The 20,192-nt window shown below is 34.2% G+C and overlaps 1 protein-coding gene across 5 annotated transcripts in view; it reads right to left on the minus strand.

The window, feature by feature from the left end:
* Positions 1-2,098: 2,098 nt before the first annotated feature.
* Positions 2,099-20,192, minus strand: part of TRDMT1 (tRNA aspartic acid methyltransferase 1) — a 56,456-nt gene continuing 38,362 nt past the window's right edge. Inside the window, exons 4-12 of one of the 5 annotated variants that reach the window (XR_013449001.1) lie at positions 18,656-18,727; positions 17,969-18,034; positions 17,112-17,181; positions 15,421-15,504; positions 13,722-14,065; positions 11,640-11,697; positions 10,464-10,593; positions 4,561-4,711; positions 2,099-3,618 (exon numbers count right to left, since the gene is read on the minus strand). Coding sequence is in view for 4 of the 5 variants with exons in the window: in XM_078075183.1 (XP_077931309.1) it covers positions 8,150-8,325; positions 10,464-10,593; positions 11,640-11,697; positions 13,722-14,065; positions 15,421-15,504; positions 17,112-17,181; positions 17,969-18,034; positions 18,656-18,727 (1,000 nt within the window). In the remaining variant the exon portion in view is untranslated. Of the gene's footprint in view, positions 4,712-7,620; positions 8,326-10,463; positions 10,594-11,639; positions 11,698-13,721; positions 14,066-15,420; positions 15,505-17,111; positions 17,182-17,968; positions 18,035-18,655; positions 18,728-20,192 lie in introns of those variants that run through there. The other 4 variants (XM_036097061.2, XM_078075183.1, XM_078075185.1 and 1 more) reach the window with 4 other exon arrangements.

Genomic DNA, 20,192 nt, shown 5'->3' on the forward strand with positions numbered 1-20,192 from the left:
ACTGATATGAATAGACATAAAGGTGCAAACAAAATATAGAGCAAATGCTTGAAGTAAACAATGGAACTGTGGTATGTACAAGCAAAGAAATGAGAACATTCCAGAGCCATGATGAAGAGTTCTACAGGAAAACTAACTTCCTATCTTCTAGTTTGGGAAAATTTCTATCTAGATTCCTATTTATAGGAAAAGTAAGTTTTTGAAAGCTTTAGGAATCAGGTAGAGTGTACTTGAGGGAGAGCTGTAAGTGTTGGATGTAGCTGAAAATAAGACTCAGAAAACAAATTTGAGTATTTCAGAACCAGAAGCCAAAAAAGTTCTCTGCGTATGTTCATATTTATTGAACAAATAAATTTTAAAAGGAATAAACTCACAAGTCAAGACAAAAATAGTGAAATAGTTTGAGTCATGGTTGCAAAAGATTTTGAAGAGCATGAGTATCTTAGTGTAAAATATTCTTAGAAGTCCTAAAGAGAAACAGACATAGAGCCTAGGAAAATAGATTTAAAAAGAAAAAACAAGTTTTAAAATTTTAGTAGCAAAGTAAGGGAATGACAAGAGAGGAAAAACGGTGCTGACAGGTTGGCTGATATAAAGTTGAGGAACACGTCTAGGATTCTTACTGCCTTTAGTAAAATGTGCAAAGGGGCATTCCTAAATGAAGTATTATAGGCATATCAAGATATCTTGGTATGATGAATGGAGGAAGAAGTGGCTGGATTGGATGTGGATCAAAAAAATAAATGAATGTCAGGAAATTGATAGGATAGTTGTATGCAGCACACTTTGACATTAGAAGTTGAAAGGAAGAGTTCTAGTACAGGGAGGTTCAAAGGCTGTGTTGAAAAATTACATAATGAGTTCAACTACAGGCTATGAGAAAACTGCTGAGACCATATGACCCTCACTCAAGTTCAAAGTCCAAAGCTATTTGTAAACCAGTTTATAACTTGTGACCTAAAATCGTCATAGTTCCAAGCTGTGGACCAAATAATAAAAAGTTAGCCTTCTTTTCAATAACATAACCACCTGAGGAAAACATGCTTTAACTACTTTGTCTAAATGGGCTTAAAGTTAGATCCTTATTATGTTATCTTGGCTTATTTGGGAACCTCTTGATTCTAAATTCTGATTTTATTTTTTTTAAGATTTTATTTATTCATTTCAGAGAGAGAGAGAGAGCATGAGCAGGGGGAGAAGCAGAGGGAGAGACAGAAGCAGACCCCACCGAGCAGGGAGCCAGACCTGGGGCTCAATCCCAAGACCCAGAGATCATGACCTGAGCCGAAGGCAGATGCATAACTATCTGAGCCCCCCAGGTGCCCCTAAATTCTCATTTTAAACTATAAAATTACCTCCCTTCCCCCACAAAAGGCACCCAGAGCCACTTTAGTTTGGATGCATCCGTCAGTATGTGCTTGAATTTGGGCCGACACGGTAGTTGCTTCTTCATTCTGCACTGCTGTCACTGGAATTAACCAGTTTTATGTGTCCTTAGCTTCATTTCTCCATCCTCAGAAGCCTCCAGTTTAATAACTTCTGACCCAAACCATACTGAGATTGAACCAGAGGACAGACTGGGCTTCTTGTTAAGGAATCCTACCCCCGAACCACAATTTTTAAAAAAGTGTTGCATAGTCCTGACTTTCACAATTTCCACTCCTGGTTTTGTCCCTTGAAAAGGCTCTAATCTTGAGAAGGGGAGCAAGTGGGCTGGTAGTCAGAGGTATTTTCTCACTTTTCACGGGCACCGCCCCTGGTGTGGGTCTGATTGAAGAATCAAAATGAAACATGCAGGGTGATCTGAAGGTCAGCTGATCCCTTAGTTACAGGGTGATTCACGCCCTCCCTCTGGTCACTTGGCTCTACTGTGTCGTAAGACTGTTGAGCTCCAGATCTTTCTCGTATGATGACTATCCATCCCCTTCTCAAAAAAATTTTCCAATATGATTCATCTTGTTTGTATTCATTCATCTGGTTATCTCTTGTTTGTTATTTTTGGATCCAAAAAAAGTTACCAAAAGTATGAGGCAGGGTAATAACTTAAAATTATTTGGCAAGCAATTTGAAAGAGCACCAAAAGGAATGATACAAAAAGGAGGATAAAAGATCAATTTACTGTTAGAAATGGCAAAGATTTCATTGCATACAGTTCTTTTTAGAAGAGGCTCTAGTTTCCAAAATACTGCATAAATTAACAGTAAGTCCAAACATCAGAAAATAGGATTTCTAGAACAAATGTTAGGCATATTTATTACCAATAACATAAAATAGGCATTCAATAAAATAACATTTTTAAGATTAATTTTCCATGTACATATAAACTAAATAAATCACACTGTTAAATATGTCTTCATTAAGGTGTGAGTTTTATGCTTGCTCCTTTTTTATTTTCAAGGGCAAGAATCATTATGCCCATGAATATATTACAATAATTAAAAAAAAATTCACAAAGCAATATTCTGCCTTCTAGTTAGGAAGAAAACACTCTACAGAGCTTTCCTAGGTTTGTAGTTGGTGCACTGGACTCAACATTTATTTTGTGTAACATTGCTCAATGGGGCACAGGACACTATAATTATTTAATCATAGTAAAACTCTGAACCTTTTTATTAGTAAGATTCTTTCAGCAGTGAAGAGAACCTAGTGAAAGTATGCCAAAGTAATTTCAGATTGTTGTATACTAAAATTTATGAGACTTGTAATAAGGTTTGTCTTTAAACATCATACACAAAATGTAGATGTGATAATTGATATATATGCATTGGCCTACAGCTTCCCTATATCCATATTTATCTATGAGTTTTTCTGAAAAAATGGTGGTGGGGAATAATTATGTTTTTTGTTAAATTGTGGTAAAATGTATATAACATAAAACTTGTCATTTTAAGGACTGCTAAGTATACAGTTCAGTGGCATTAAGTATTTACACTGCTGTGCAACCATCACCACCATCTATCCCCACAACCTTTTCAACACCCCAAACAGAAACTGATTAAACCCATTAAACACGAACTCCCACTACCCAGGTGCCCTAAGCCCTGGTAACGCCTAGTCTACTTTCTGCCTCTATGAACTTGATGCTTTCACATACCCCATATAAGTGGAATTATAGAAAATTTGTCCTCTTGTGTCTGGCTTATTTTACTGTTCATAATATTCTCAAGGGTCATCCATGTTGTTGCATGTGTCAGAATTTCTTTCTGTTCATGGTTGAATAATATTCCACTGGATGTATACACCACATTTTGTTTATCCATTCATCCACTGATGGACACTTCCATCGTTTCCACTTTTTGGCTATTGTGAATAATGTTGCTATGAACATTACTGTACAAATATCTGTTCAAGTCCTTACTTTCAATCCTTTTGGGTAAATACCCAGAAGTGGAATTGCTGGATCATATGGTAATTGTATGTTTAATTTTTCTTAAGGAATCATCATCTATTTTCTGCAGTGGCTGCACCATTTTATATTTCCACCAGCAGGGCACAGGGTTTCAATTTCTCCACATCAAAATGATTCTTTTAAGAATAAAAATATCATTTTTATTTTGTGATACAATTTCTGGTCTTATTTCTTCTCAATTTTCTTCTTTTTGTCACTTGCTTTTATAACTGAAATCAAAATCACAGGATTTATGATACAAGAGTCTGATTAGAAACCCTAATTCCAAGAACTCTACTGAGAGAGAAAGCGAAAGTTTAAAAAGCTAATTCACAGAACAGTCATATGAATTGGGGTCAGAGGGCAGAGATTCCTCCCTAAAATCTGAATGCCATGCTACATCCTTAGAAGGTGATGGAAAATTTAAGTTACAAGAAGTGGAGAAGGAAGACAAAAGCAAGCTCTGATGATAGCAAACTGAAGGAAAGTTATTTACAAATGAAGAAAGGACAGTGAAGTTTTGTGGTTCAGATGGAGATAGAATTAAAGACAATCAGATAATGTGTACCTACATCTTCTGTAGCTTCCAATGGAGAGGTAATCAAGAATTTAGGATTATTTTTCTGACATTTTCTTCAGACTGTTGTATCACGCTGAATGATGACAATTTGTTTTAAAATATTATATGCATTTGTTTAGATGCAATTAAGAAATGTTTAAAGGATTGGAATTAAGTAAAACATTCAATGTTTGAAACAGGCCAGAATTAGAGTCATCATTTTAGAATGAGGAATTAATCATCTACCAAAAAAATGATAGGATTCATAAAGCAATTTGTTTAATTAACATACAAAAACATAATATCTCAGGTTCACTATACTATGCCTGTCATGACACTTCATAAGATACTCATGTAGACCAACTCCAATGTTCCTAAATTTGTCGATACCATAATATTAAAAAGAGAATATTTTACATGTATATTTAGCAATTTCATATGAAAATATATTCTCCTAAAGCATAATAATAATTTCTGCTTTATAAAATATAGTAATACAAATTTAGGAAAAAAACTGGCATTTTTATGATAAATCCAAATTTCTTTTTAAAGAGATAAAGGTAGTTGAGTTGAATTTCATCAAAATCAATTCAAAATAGAATTTCAGAATTACCATCTGGATATGAAGAAATAATGTGACCATCTTTCAGAGTCATTTTTAAATTATTCATATAGGATTTTGATTAGTTTAGCTACTATATGCACATTGAGACTATTTCCAAGTAGACGATAACGCTGTTTCACAGTTATCTTCTCAGGAAATCCTAGAAAAGAGAGATAATAATTTACAATACAATCATTTAAAATATTAACTTCCAGAGATAAAAGGATGATGTAACCTTTAGTAAGAACAGAGTGGTCATTCACATAAATAAGTCCCTAAGATCTCCATGAAATTCAATTAACAAATGAGAATTTGAAGCCAAAAATATAAGATTACATTGCCTACACAATGTGATATTATCATATCACATAACATATTATGTTCAGTGTACACATAAGTGCACCCATAACAACCATGAAACTCATTGAAATCTGTATTTTAAAGCACTTTAGGAAAAGTAGTGGCTACCATTATTTCACAGTTGTTTTCCTTTACTTAATAACAGCTTTATGGAGATAAAGTTCACCCTTTTAAAATGTACAATTCAGTGATTTTTAGAATAGTCAGAGTTTTGCATGCATCCCCACTATTTAATTCCAGAACATTTTTATTACCTCAAAAAGAAAGCTGGCCCACATCTAACATCATACTCAAAAACAAAAAGCTAAAAATTTTCCTCTAAGATCAGGAACAAGACAAGGATGCCCACTCTTGCCACTTTTATTCAACATAGTATTGGAAGTCTTACCCAGAGCAATTAGGCAAAGAAAGAGATCACAGGAATCCAAGTGGAAAGGAAAAAGGAAAACTGTCACAATTTGCTGATGACATGATATTATATATATATAAACCCCCCAAAGACTCCACCAAAAAAAAACCTGTCAGAACTAATAAATGAATTCAGTGAAGTTACAGGATACAAAATTAATATATAAAGATCTGTTGTGTTTCTAGACACTGACAACAAACTATCAGAAAGAGAAATTAAGAAAACAATTCCATTTACAACTCCATCAAAAAGAATAAAATACCTAGGAATAAATTTAATCAAGGAGGTAAAAGATCTGTACACTAAAAATTGTAAGGCACTGATAAAAGAAATGAAAGACACAAATGGAAAGACAGTCCGTGCTCATGGGTTGGAAGAATTATTAGTAAAATGTCCACTATCCAAAGCAGTCTACATATTCAAGGCAATACCTATCAACATTCCAATGGCATTTTTGACAGATGTGTAATACACAATCCTAGAATTCATACGGAATCACAAAGGACCCTAAATAGCCAAAGCAATCTTGTGAAAGAACAAAGCTGGAAGCTCTGCTCTGATACACAAAAATTAACTCAAAATGGATTAAAGACTAGAATGTAAGACCTGAAGCCATCAACTCCTAAAAGAAAACACAGGCAGAGGGACGCCTGGGTGGCTCAGTTGTTAAGCGTCTGCCTTCGGCTCAGGTCATGATCCCAGCGTCCTGGGATAGAGCCCCGCGTTGGGCTCCCTGCTCAGCGGGAAGCCTGCTTCTCCCTCTCCCACTCCCCCTGCTTGTGTTCCCTCTCTCGCTGTGTCTCTATCAAATAAATAAATAAAATCCTTAAAAAAAAAAAGAAAGAAAACACAGGCAGTAAAGTAAGCTCTTGACATCAGTCTTGGCGAGAATTTTTTGGATCTGACTCCAAAAGCAAAGGCAAAAAAAAGTAAAAATAAACAAGTGGGACTACATCAAACTAAAAAGCTTTTGCATAACAAAGCAAAGAGAATCATCAACAAAATGAAAATGCAATCTACTGAAGGGGAGAAAATATTTACAAATCATATATCTAATTAGGAGTTAATATGCAAAATATATTGAGGGAATATACACTGGTGCAGCCACTATGGAAAACAGTATGGTTTCCCAACAAATTAAAAATAGAACTACCATATGATCCAGTAATTTCACTTCTGGGTATTTATGAGGTAAAAATGAAAACACTAATTTGAAAAGATATATGCACCCCATGTTCACTGCAGCATTATTTACAATAGCCAAGATATGAAAACAACCTACACACACACACACACACACACACACACACACACACACACACACACACACACACACTGGAATACTATTCAGTCATAAAAAAGAATGAAATCTTGCCATTTGCAACAATACAGATGGACCTTGAGGGCATTATACTATGTGAAGTAAGTCAGAGAAAAAAGGACAAATCTCACTTATATGTGGAATCTAAGAAGCAAAGCAACATGATGTACCAATACCCCCTCCTCTTTATAACTAAATAGTATTCTATTGCATGGATATACCACATTTTATTTATCCATTTATCTGCTGATAGACATTGGGCTGTTTCTACTTTTTGATTATGAATGACGCTGTTATAAGCATTACATATACATTTTTGTGTGGACGTTTTCAGCTCTCTTGGATATATTCCTTGGGGTGAAAATGCTGATTCATACAGTAACTCCACATCTAACATTTGAGGAACTGCAAAACTGTTCTCCAAAGTAGCTGCACCATTTTATATTCGACCAGCAATGTATAAGGGACCTGATTTCTCCACATCTTTGTCAACATTGTTATTGTTTGTCTTTTTGTGAAGTGGTAGCTTCTTGTGGTTTTGATTTACATTTCCCTAATAACTAATGATGAAGACATCTTTTCATGTGCTTACTGGCCATTTGTCTATCTTCTTTGGGAAATATCTATTCAAATCTTTTGCCCATTTTTAATTGAACTATTTTTCTTTTTATTGTTGAGTTGTGAGAATTCTTTATATATTTTGGATATAAGTTTCTCACAGTTGTTTTTTATTTTCCGTTTCCACAAATGTGCTTTCTCATATTGGACTTCCATTTGCTGTATTGTTTTTCAAAACAAAATGGCCCACAGATACAAAATTTGCTAGGACAAAGCCTTGCAAGTAGCAACATAAAAGACTGTCCATGAAGTATATACTATAATGTTAGTTACAATTTTCATATTTAGTATCCTTTGACATAGCAATTAAATAAAGGAAAATTTATATAATAAAATGAAGGAAATAAAAGTATTAAGAAAAGCAAATTACATATTTTGTGAGGAACAGAAGGAAGAGTTGATTATGATAAAGTTGCTTCATCAACACTTGACATTATACTTACTGCAATAAAATTAGTGATTACATAATAAAATTATATTTGCAATTGAGCAAGATCATAAAATTACTATTATAAAGATAATATGTCTTAGGCAAGCACATTAGTCATCTAAAAAATTATTTCATTCAAATTAGAAAGAGATACAAATAGATCACAGACTTTTAGAATATTCCAGGGATGACCTTTTGTAATATTACGATTACATCACAGGGTAAGAAAGGTTTGAAAGCAAACAAGTCAGATTTGTAAAAATTATACATATGTGTGGGTGCTTGTGTATTTTATATACAGACATAACTTTTTTAAATTAGAAGGTGACTTTTTAAAAACTTAGGTACATTAAAAATAATAATAACCTTCAAAAACAAAGAAACATAGCATTAACAAGGTCAAGATAGCAGCTTTCATTCTGTAAGTGTAGCTTAGTGGCCTCTTCCAAAGCTTGCTATCTCACGAATGCATGCCACTAGCCACAAAAAGAACCAGCACAAAATGTATGAAAGGATCGATGCAAATCCAACATTGACAGTGGACAAGCAGCTCAAACATTCCAGATTCAGAGTCAATAATGCACATATGAAGGACAGTTCTGTCACAGTGCTGCTCAGTGGTGACATCAGTCAAGCCTGATTATACAAATATATCACATATTTTAAAAGAAGGCTAAGCAATTAAAAAGCCTTTCTTGTACATATTATACATATATTTTCAGAGAGCTGTGAAAAATCCTAATTTACCTATGTAAAATTTTTAAATGATGAAAAAAACTACTTATGAAGTAAAGGCTATAAAAGCAAATAAATGTTCATCATTTAAAAATAAAAACTGGGGCACCTGGGTGGCTTAGTCAGTTAAGTGTCTGCCTTTGGCTCAGGTCATTATCTCAGGGTCCTGGGATTGACCCCTGCATCAGGCTCCCTGCTCTGTGGGGAGTCTGCTTCTCCCTCTGCCTCTGCCCCTCCCCTCTATTCATGCTCGCTCTCTCTCTCTCTCTCTCTCTCTCTCCCTCTCTGTCGTTCTCACTCTCCCTCAAATAAACAAATCTTTCAAAAAATAAAAGCTGACATTTAAATTTTATATTGTGTGACAGATAGCATGTAAACATTTTACATATGTTAACTCACTTAACAGTCACAACGACCCTATGAAGTTGGTGTTGTGATTACCCCCATTCTATAGAGGTGTAAACTAAAGCAGAGGGGTTAAGGTGCTGCTAGGATTCAAACTCACTCAGTCTGACTCTGGGGTCCATGCTAAGTGTCAGTATTTCTGCAGTGACTACCACTGCTTAAAGAAGTACACACTCAAAATGTAGGAATTAGTTATTAGATAGTAAATCTCTTCTCTAGTGCTATGGAAAGTACCTTTGATTGTTCATCCTAAAAGAGGAAAAAAAAATAGTAATAGACTGGGAATTAAATTCCTGAGTCCAATTCTCAGCTTTTTATTTGTTTTATGATGTTCCCACTCATTTTATGACATAGACTAAGACAAGGAAGTTTGTGTTTTTCTTAAATAACACTCGCCAGGACATTTGTGACTGAATGAGATCACCAAGAAAAAGGCAGAGAGTTACAAAATAAACCTGGTTGCTGTGACTACACTCAGAGAACCAAATACCAAGAGGACAAATTATACAGTCAGTTTACTCCCCATGTACAAAAGGATGTGTTTCAAAACCTCATCTGTAAATCAATTATTTAGAATTTAAAACATGATCTATTTAACCCATTATCTGCTTCAAAAATAGTACTGTATTAATATTACAATATTGGATTTAGAAAAATTTGGCTTTTCTGCAAACCCCCGAGTTATCAAAAATACATTTCCTGTTTGCATAGTCCTGGAAGCATGTTAGGGAGGTCTGTCTTTCCCCAGTCACCACCAGCCAGGTACTGGCCATACACCTACCCCAGCCTATGAAACTGATGGCTTTGGGACCACGGAGAGCACAGGCACCAGGAAGGAGAGATCGGGGATGGGGTGGGGTGCTCTACAAGGCAAAGGCCATGTGTCCAATCTCTTAATGGCAACAATCCCTAGATTTCCCCGACTGCAAAGGAGTTAGGACTGAGTCTTTCTCCCTCTGCAACTGTATCTTCATTTTTGTTCTTGAGATTCCCTGCCTCAGACTCAATAATCTTTTGTCCATTCTGGCATCTGTGCTCTGAGTCACCCTCTCTTTCCATTAGGAAAACTTTCCTAGACCACCTCCCCACCTTCTCTTTTCTCCACTTATAGGGAGGACAAAAGATGCATAACTGGTAAGTATGTGTCTTTAAAGAAAATAAATACAAATACGCTCACCACCAAAAAAATAAATTAATTCCTCAACCACCTTGTAATTTCCTCATAAAAAGGACAATTCTGGCATTCTTTCATAAGATTTAGTGTGGGATTTTTAGAACAGGACTTAATGGAATCAAGAAAATAAAGCTGGAGACAGACATGCTATTAATAACCATCTGTGGGGAGAGGTGAGAAATTGTGGGTTTGGCCCTCCTTCCCTGAAAACCACTCGGGACCATTACTGGAGTGAAGGGAGAGAGCATTGAGGCTGAAGGGAATGGACTTAGGTTATGAACAAAAACAGAAAGAGGAGGAAGGAAAATGTCAAAAATGGCATGATCAGGAAAGGAAGAAGTTTTCTTACATCCATCTTTCTGGTCAAGGGTTTATTCAAAAAAATACATGAGTATGAGTCCCTATTGAACTCTAGGACCTTTAATAAACGAAAGCTGGGGTCTGCGTGTATCCCACATACCGAAATCTGAAGGAAATCCAAGGAGATTTGCTATTTCTTTAGGAGTGAAATATCGAAGTTTAAGCATTAACAATTTTGTTATCTTTTCTTCTTGTGACAAATTGGTAAGGGATTTGTAGATATCCTCAATCTGTAAGAAAATAGCCAAAATAACTGATAAAGTAGAGTGCAAGTAGATTTGTTAAGATAAGATCATCTCTTGTGAGACACTTTAAAAAGGATGAACGTATAGTGTGCTATGATACCCGGTAGCAAAATGCACAGGGTAAAATGTCTCTTGCAATGAACTCTATAATAGGCTGATCATGGCAATATAAACTGTGAAAACGAAATGTCTGAAAATGAGAAGCTTAATGTTGAAAAAATCAGGAAGCTTTGATCCCTCAATTAAATCATAAGAAATAAACAATGGCAATATGACATAAAAGAAATGCAGTGAAAGATATGAAAAAGAAACCTGAATAACCAATGAAATCAACTTCACAATGCGAACAAGTAGATCATGAAAATGTTTACTGTTTGTGATCAATTTCATCAAATTATTTTCTTAAAATGATAAAATACATTTGGTAAATATAAATTCTCAAATCCATTTGCCTCTAATAGGATTTTTACCATGGGTAAATTTTACTAATGGTAAGAGTTTAATTCAGTATAAAAGGAGATAACATGATTTCACTTCAAAATTATTCAAAAGTATAGAATATTTTTGCAGTATATCAAGCTCCTTTTCAACTATGGTGCCATGAAGAGTTTACAATTAAAGTATTAATAAAAAGCCTTGCTAAGAGGTAGATATCTTTCCCTAAAAGGCAGTTTTATAGCGTGTGATCCAAAGGAATATTAAGATATTTGTGCATAATTTTAGAGAACATTAACTATTGTATGTTGCATTTCAATTTACTCCTTATGGAATAAAAAGAATACCAAAGGTGAGAATAAGAAAAGAGAAAGTGAAATAGAAAATATTCTTTGTACATAAACTCATCTAGCAACAAGAAACAAAAAGGTTTATTCTATAGTAAAGAATTATTATATATATTACATATATGAGTAATATGTATATCCACTCCCAATTAAACATGTAAGATTATTTTAATATTCTCAAATTTTAAGTATTAAATAGTTTATTTAAATTAATTTTCAAATATTTTAGTTCTAAAGCATATACAATACCTGCACATCCTCTGTCGTCTGTAACACAGATCCTGTCCCTTCTATGTAGCTTCCATAACTGAAAGATTAACATGTGTATTATGCAGCATCTAATGTTTTTGTTAATGTGAAATTCCTTAAATATTTCTTGAATGAATTAATCAATCTACATAGTTACATCCTTCTGAAATAGTCTGAAACACATAAATATGCTCTGTAAGTGAAAAATTACTGGGTGAAAGACATAAGATCATTCTATTTAAACTTCTCAGACACTAAACTTGGCATAGTGTTTTGAATTGTGTAAAAACCACTTTGATCATGCATTATTAATTATCATTTCTTTGTATTAATTGTCAGTTTCTTAATGTTCATCACTAGAAAGCATGCGCTTCTTAAGACTTTATATCCAAATGCTATTCAATATTGGCATCCCTGCTACATTAAACCAAATGTTATACAGGTGAAAATAAATTGCTACTATTTTTTATAATGACTGAACCATCACTTCTCCTCATGAACTGAAAATGAAAAGCCCACTCTCCAGTACTGTGACAAACACGGGCCCGCTGAATGTGCGTCTGCCTCCTACCGTGACGCAGTGTTTTCACTCCTCTTCATACAACAAAGAGACCATTGTATAAAAAACTGTATTAAAAGTATAAAAAGCTACAGAAATACAAGGTATTAGTAATATTTCTTCCCCTAAGATCACTGCCAAGCTAGCTGTTCAACATATTATCATAATCTTTTTTCCCAAATAGATCAGTTTAAAATATAAAGACACACCAGGGAAAAATACTTTTGCAAATCTGTTTTCTCATATGTGTGTGTGTGTGCCTGTTTATATTATCTACACTAAAATAGACTTTTATAGTAAGGCTTCCTTTATACCATCTTTATAATTACAAAAGAATTTCAAGGTTGTTTTTTATTACCAAACTGATAAGTCTTGTCTTATCAGACTTGGAAACAGACAACAGCTGAGTAAAGTCTTTTAAGGCAATGGAAAGCAATAAACCAGTTGCCCTGAAAGTACAAGGGCAGAACATGACAAAATCGGAATAAATCTGGTATGGTTGTATCGGGACATAGCATGCATGAAAACTAGTGGGTGAAAAGAGAAAGCTTGAAGTTTCAAATCATACAGTTACTCATCAAATGAGGTTGAGTGGCATTAACAAAGCAGAGATAGGGATCTTTTACAAAATTTTCTGGAAAGGTCTAATTTTCCCCTTCTTTATAGGTTTAAAAAAACTGATGAAAAACATATTAACATTCAAAAATAACCCAAAAGTAACCAATAAAAGACATTATGATATACCATGAAAATGGAAAAGTTCTTTATGTACTCATATGTAATAATATTCAATTTATATTGTATAATGAAAAAAGTACATAATAACAGATACAGTATATCACCATTTACTTAAAAAGGGGGTAAAATATACATGTATATTTAAATACACTCTCACACATAATACCTTCGGAAGATTAGACAGTAAATTGAAATCTCTGGTTGCATGTGGGCAGGAAAATTGGATGAGCAAGAGACAGACAGGGAAAGGAGTCTCACAATCTTTGTACCTTTGAATTTTGAACCACAAAAATAAATTACTTATTTAAAAAACTGAATAAAATTTAAATATGCTTTAACGGCCACCAGATGATGTAACTTTATTTCTTGATATTAAAATTTAATTTCTTCTTATACATTGATCATGAGAGTGGACATAAATTTTTGAGGTCTGATGTGCCATGAAAAGAAAGGTGCTAAAAAGTAGCAATTCAGTATCTACAGAAACCATGTTCCACCACGGGTAATTAAGCTCTTATGAAGGTCACCAAACAAACGGCATTGTGTTTTGTGAGCACTTTTGTGGGTTGTGCACATAATGTTCTGCCAGAAGGAATTTTCACTTGTGCATTCTATTGAACACGAAAGCAGGCAATTAAGGGCAAAAAAAAAAAAAAAAAAAAGAAATCATTCTAGCAGAAACATTTTGTAAAATCCTCCTTGTTTTGAGAAGAACTGAAAGAAACAATAGTCATAAAAACCTGGCTATTCTGAATATCCCATTCTAAGAGCTTTTTAAAACCTACCCTTTGGTAAAGCATGTGGACCTTCTGCAAGTGGGCTTAACAATGTCTAACAAAAGAGCGTATCGCAGCAATGACTTTGGCGGTAAAAAATACTGATTCACGTCAACATCATCTTCAAGAAAATCTTTTAGCATCTGCACAGAGAGATCACTGTCCTGGTGATGTTTCCGGTCAATTTCTTCTACAGTTTCAAGCTTAAAAAGAATGGCCTCTTTTCCAGAACGTTGTCTGCTCTTATCAAAGCAAATACTAGGTTCAATTTTCTTTCTTTCAATTTTATTTTCTGTATCTATTGTATTTCTTCCTGGATATTCAGATTCAATTTCGGGAAACTCCATCAGTACCTGGCATTAAGTGAAAATACACACCTGTTCAAAGCTTTATTAAAAATAAATGACAAATTAATAATGTCTAGTCAACATTATGCAAAAAATGTCTTCAGCCTTATAGAGTTGTCATTAAAAAACAGAGGAATTGTGATTTACTTGGATGTATACAAGTTATTGTAAGTTTTTCACCATATAGCTATAGTGTCAACAGGCTACAACTGATTTATTTCATGGAGTTACTGCCTGCTGTATAGGAAGTATGCTGAATATAGATACAGTACTATATTTAAAAAAGAAGTTTAGAAAGCAACATTAGTTATGGAATGAGTAAGTCATGGGACTAAAAGGCACAGCATTTAAAAAAAAGAAAGAAAAGAAAGTAACATTAACATTTCCAGAAAATGTGTATTCGATCAAAGTTTGCCATACCCCTTCCTTAAGAAAAACTGGAACATACCCATGATCTAAAGGAAAACTAGTAATTAAAAAAGCGAAAGCACTTTTTCCCCTGAAAGGTTATTTCTACTCAAGAGTCCCATAGGAAAACCTTTTTCCTGCAAAACATGTAATCATGCATAATGAATGCCCTATGATGTAAAAGAAAAATAGTTCCAGGAATTTTTAATGCTTATGTCTTTGTTAATATAGTTTATGCATTGTTTTTGGAATTGACCATCATGGAAGGGGAGATGTATTGGTATTGTATGGCAGGGGATCCAAATGACACGACTGACCCCCTATTAGACTTTTGAGTTTTTACCTGTGACTATTAAGGAGAGCTTCACTGAATCACTGAAACTCTGTTTTCCACAGCAATTTTGACGGAAAGATGTACAGTTGCTTGCATAATTAGAGATCCTATCTACAGCAATTGAGCATTTTATTCTAGTTTGTACTAATCACTATATTTTAATCAATTAAGGCTAAACAGCACTGACTTCAAAGAAAATGCAACCAATTTGTGTTAAAATACTGTTAAGCAATTGTTAAGATAGTATAACTGAATTTTATCAAAAATAATCAATGGCTTCTACTGGGGGGAAAAATGACAGATACAAAATAGTCAATGGTCAAAAGGGAAATGAGAGGGAGAAAGAAGGATAACAGCACTGATGTTAGTTTTTTTTAACTTTTAACTTATATTTTTTTCTAATAATGAAAGAAAAGTTTTTTTTGTCTTGTTTAAAACAATAAAAACAGCAACAGGAGAGGAAAAAGCCCTAGGAAATAGACTTAGGTCATGGTCTATATAATAAGCTCAGTAGGAAACATAGAAGCTTCCACAAAGTAGTTCTTGAAATAAATTAGCCGACTGAGATATACTTACAATATAATAATAATAATAACAACAACAACAACAACAATAATACCTGACCAGGGACTTGAAAAGGTAATGGTTCTGACTGAAGCTTTGCAATAAGGAAATACCGGAGCCTTGAATTTGGAATGCCAAGCTGGAGTAAAGCAGAGCAGTTAGTTAATATAGGAAATTAAAGAGATCTATATCAACTGTTGCACCTAACAAAAAACTCATACAGGTATGCATTTAGTTTCTGCCAGAAAAAATTCTGTTATTGATATGTGGAAGATTTTTTTGTAGCAAATTCTTAAACCTTTTAAATTGGTGCTTTGTACCTTTATTTGAATGAACAGAGATTGAATCTGATGAGTCGTATGTCTTTGAGTCACTTTCATTTTCTATTTCCCAGATAAGAAGTTATATAGACATTCTCACATTCATTATTAATAATAATCATAAAAAATAAAATTCAAATATAGCTATTGGCTATTTATTGCCTCACTTTATTAAAAAAGGAGGATGCACTAAATTTTAAAAGTTAGAAGGCAATAAATATGAAATAAACTTAATGAGATCAGACATAATGCCAATTTCCATAGTACATATACATCTAATTTTTGAAACAGGTTTTCTTTTAATTTCAGGGCAAATAACTGTATAATAGGCTAAAGATAGTAAGAGGCTAACAAACACAATGATAAAAGAAAAAATAGATAGTGATACTTGTAATATAAAAGATCTACCAAATATCATAACCACTTACTTCAATTTCATATTCATGAAATAGAAGCAATGTTTGCATTTTATCTTATTTTATTTTAATTCCAGTAGAGTTAACATACAGTGTTATGTTAGTTTCAGTTATTTGTTTATTTAGTTATTTGTCACTTACATACAATACCCAGTGCTCATCACAAGGGCACTCCTTAAGCCCCATCCCCTGTTTAACCCATCCCCCACCCCACCCCCGTAACTATCAGTTTGTTCTCTATAGTTCTTGATTTGTCTCTCTTTTTTTCTCCTTTGCTCATCTGTTTTGTTTCTTAAACTCCACATATGAGTAAAATCATACAATTTTTGTCTTTCTCTGGCTGACCTATTTTGCTTAGCATTATACTCTCTAGCTCCATCCACGTCATTGCAAATGGCAAGATTTCATAGTGTTTGCATTTTTAATGGTATGTCCCAAAAAAAAACTAATTAGAAAACTATCATATGTTCATTTTGTTTTCTATTTTGGATGATTCTGAAGCATTACCAAACTACAGAACGCCTGATTTGGAAATACCAAAAGTCACAGATTTTCAAAACACATTATCCTTTATTTTCTGTGTGAAAAGAAATTTATATTCTCAGGACTCCTGGGTGGCACAGTCGGTTAAGCATCTGCCTTCGACTCAGGTCATGATCCCAGGGTCCCAGCCCCATGTCAGGCTCCCTGCTCACTGGGGAGCCTGCTTCTCCCTCTGCCTGCCCTTCCCCCTGCTTGTGCTCTCTCTCTCTCTGTCAAATAAATAAATAAAATCTTTAAAAAAAAAACAGAAAGAAATGTATATTCTCTCTTCAAGCTATATAATATTTCCCATAAAATATGTGTAAATAAATCTATATGCCTGTACAATATTCTTTAGAAAGTAAGACCCATGCCTGAACTAATTTCAAGATTTAAGTATAATATTATTCAAAACAGATCTATTCTTTTTATTGAGTCAAATTCCCTTTAGGAAAATTTATAGGAATGTTGATAATTGTGGTACCTACAGAGGTTGGAGATAATAGAAATTCTTGGTACTGAAAACCGCAATTTTCTAATGTTTGTATTAACAGGTCTCTGAAAAGAAAAATTAAGAGAAAAAAGAAAAACTTTCACCCTATAGTTGGAAATGGGGTTCTTATATAAAAATTATACATAAACTTCATTTTATATGAAAACTGTACCTCCACCGAAGTTGTTTAGAAAGTGAATGATCCTAGGTCATAATTATTAAGTCCAGTACTTGAGAAATTGCATTTCTCAAAAAAAGATAGAGATGATTTCTATTATAAATAAATAAATAAATAAAGCTGCCAGATAATTTATCCCAACTGGGGCTATATTCTATCCAGAGTTGGAATCACTAGTCTACTGATGATAAATCTGCTATTGGGATGAACTCTGTCTGTAGCAAATCAGATGGGGGAGCACTGATCAGACAGCAGCCAGTTCAAGGACACGGATACTTTCTGGCTGGGCTACCATCTGAAAGGGCTCTGATCCAGGGCTTGCTTCTCCTAACTGCGGGACAGAAAATGCTTATCAAGAGGAATATTTCTTACTGAGAATACTCCTACTTCTAAAGAAATAGGCAACAATGTAAGCAGCTAAAATTGAGGAATACCATTCTCATTAAAATATGTGCTCATTCTGCAAAAATTCAAACATATCAAAATGGGAGAGAGTCAGGTGAACCTAACTTTGTGAAACTTTATATTATTAATTAGTCAAAATCAATATTAATGAATAAAATATATAATATATATAAAATGTCAGGATGTATGGGTTTATTTTTAAGATCTTTATTTCCAAATGGCTCTTACAACATACCAAGTCTAAGATGAACACATCTTATATATTTTACCTTGTAGAAGATACTTCAAAGCCTTTAACATTTTCTAAAAGAATATATTTCGGTAATTTTTGTAATCTAAAACAAAACAAAAACAAATGGAATTCTAAACATGTCATTACTAAGAAGTAAGAAGTAAAGAAAATCCTTACTTGTGGGAGATTTGAGGTAAATAATTTTCTGAACTCTCTCTTTTCATGAAAGGGCTTTATAGAGGATAGAGACAACTTATATTTTATTCATTTTCCCCATAAAAATGGCATAGCTAATGAAGTTAACATTTGAAATGTTAATTTCCATTGAACTTTATCAGAAAACATGGGTTCACACAGAGGCTCTGAACTGCACAACTCAAAGGGCTGCCATTTATATAGAATGGCAGCTTCTAGGGTTAGCACAAGTTTCCAGGCCTTGGGCAACAGCATTCACTAACATTAGCATCATTAATACTGTAAGGAGAGGCAGCAGAATTTAGCTATTAGACTGTAATTCCCTGTCACTCACTATAGTGGCAACCGCGGAATGGCAAACATTTGCAGTTATTCTATCAGTCATGGCAGAAGAAGATAAATGACATGCACAGTATCTGAAAGCTGCATGTATAAGCTGCTAATCGCTATAAAATGACAAATATTACATTCTTCCAGATCCAAAGTTTTAAATTTAAGGTAAGCTTGTACAAAAAATCTAAGTTTTTACCTTGGGAGAATATCTAGAACATATAAGAGGCTATTCGTCCTTGGATCAGTCACATCACCTTGCAGGCCAATTCTAAAGGATAAAAAAGGTACAAATAAAATTCACCAAGAATCTTCCTTACAGAAAGATACCAAATCACTTTTAAAACATCAAAACTGAGAGAAGTGAAATTAGTTGGTCTTCACAAAAAATATGATCATCTTTGTTGCTATAGAGAATAAAATGCATTTATTCACTTAATAAAAATGAAAAAAGCCTTGCCTATCTAATAAATATGCTTATTATAAAACAATATGCCAAATGACTTACATGAGGCAAAGAAGAGAACAAAGAAGAACAAATAGTCAATAGAGACTAAAATCAATTACTCTCTTAAAATCACTTTGTTTAGGAAAGACACACAAACACACATACACACAACTGGTTGATGATACCTTTTGCTCTGTCCCAGATGAGACAACAAAAGTTCAGATGAATGAGCTGGTTGGGTAGGGTGGCAACACAGAGTAATGCACTGATAACTAATCACCATCTAAGCAGACCGTAGTAGGTAAGACTAAGACAATTTTGTCCAATGTAAATAGTAGAGACTTAACCTGAATGCTTGATTCTACAAGCAGGAGTTACAACTTGCTTAGACTAACTAGGTCAGAACAGGACATGTAAACAGGCAGTATTTCAGTATTTGGACTAGCAATTAGATCTTACAAGCAAGATTCAATGTGATCAAGAATCAAGCAGAAATGAAGACTTGGATTGGGTCTGGGTAGCAGGAACAGAGGACCAGGGTTTAAGACTTGGGTACTTACTAGCTTCATTGCCTCAGATGAGTTACTTGACATCACTTGTCAGTTCCCTCATACCTTCCAGCAGGGCCAGAACCATCTGTGGATCTGAGGCTCAGATAGACACTTAGAGTGGACTTGAAGAGATACCTCAGAAATCTTGGGTTCTTCTCACTGTGTCCCTTTCCTCTCGGCATTGCAATGATGACAGTATTACAGAATCAGTTACTGCTGCCATCAGCAGCTGGAGTTGGGCTGCTGGTAGTAGGGAAGACACAGCATGCCCCGCGCAGTAATGGATGAGGCTACACGGTGCTGGGGCTGCATTCTGTTCTGTACGTCCTACTTACTGTGGTTAAACAGGCCGTATGCTTGCATATGTTTGGAGGCATCTTCACGTGGAATGCTCTCTGCTTTCAGACACAGTTCAGATACTGCCTCTCAAAGAACTCCTGTGTCCTGGCATGCAGCAAGCCACTTTCTCCTCTGTGCTCTCATGGCACTTCCAGCATTCATTTATTATATAGCTTATATCACCTTATATGATAATTATTTGTCAGTCATTCCCTTAAACTATAAGCTCCTTGAGGATGGGAACTACAGTATCAAAAGCAATGCCTGGCTTATAAGTGCACAATAAAGCCTTGGGGAATTAATTTCCTAGGGAGTTGTTTAAATAAAGCAAAACTAAGATGGAAATTAAGCATGAGAATATTCATTTAAATTAGAATATTTATTACATGTGATATCCC

Source organism: Halichoerus grypus, chromosome 6 (genome assembly GCF_964656455.1).
Source record: "Halichoerus grypus chromosome 6, mHalGry1.hap1.1, whole genome shotgun sequence".
NCBI classification, from domain to species: domain Eukaryota; kingdom Metazoa; phylum Chordata; class Mammalia; order Carnivora; family Phocidae; genus Halichoerus; species Halichoerus grypus.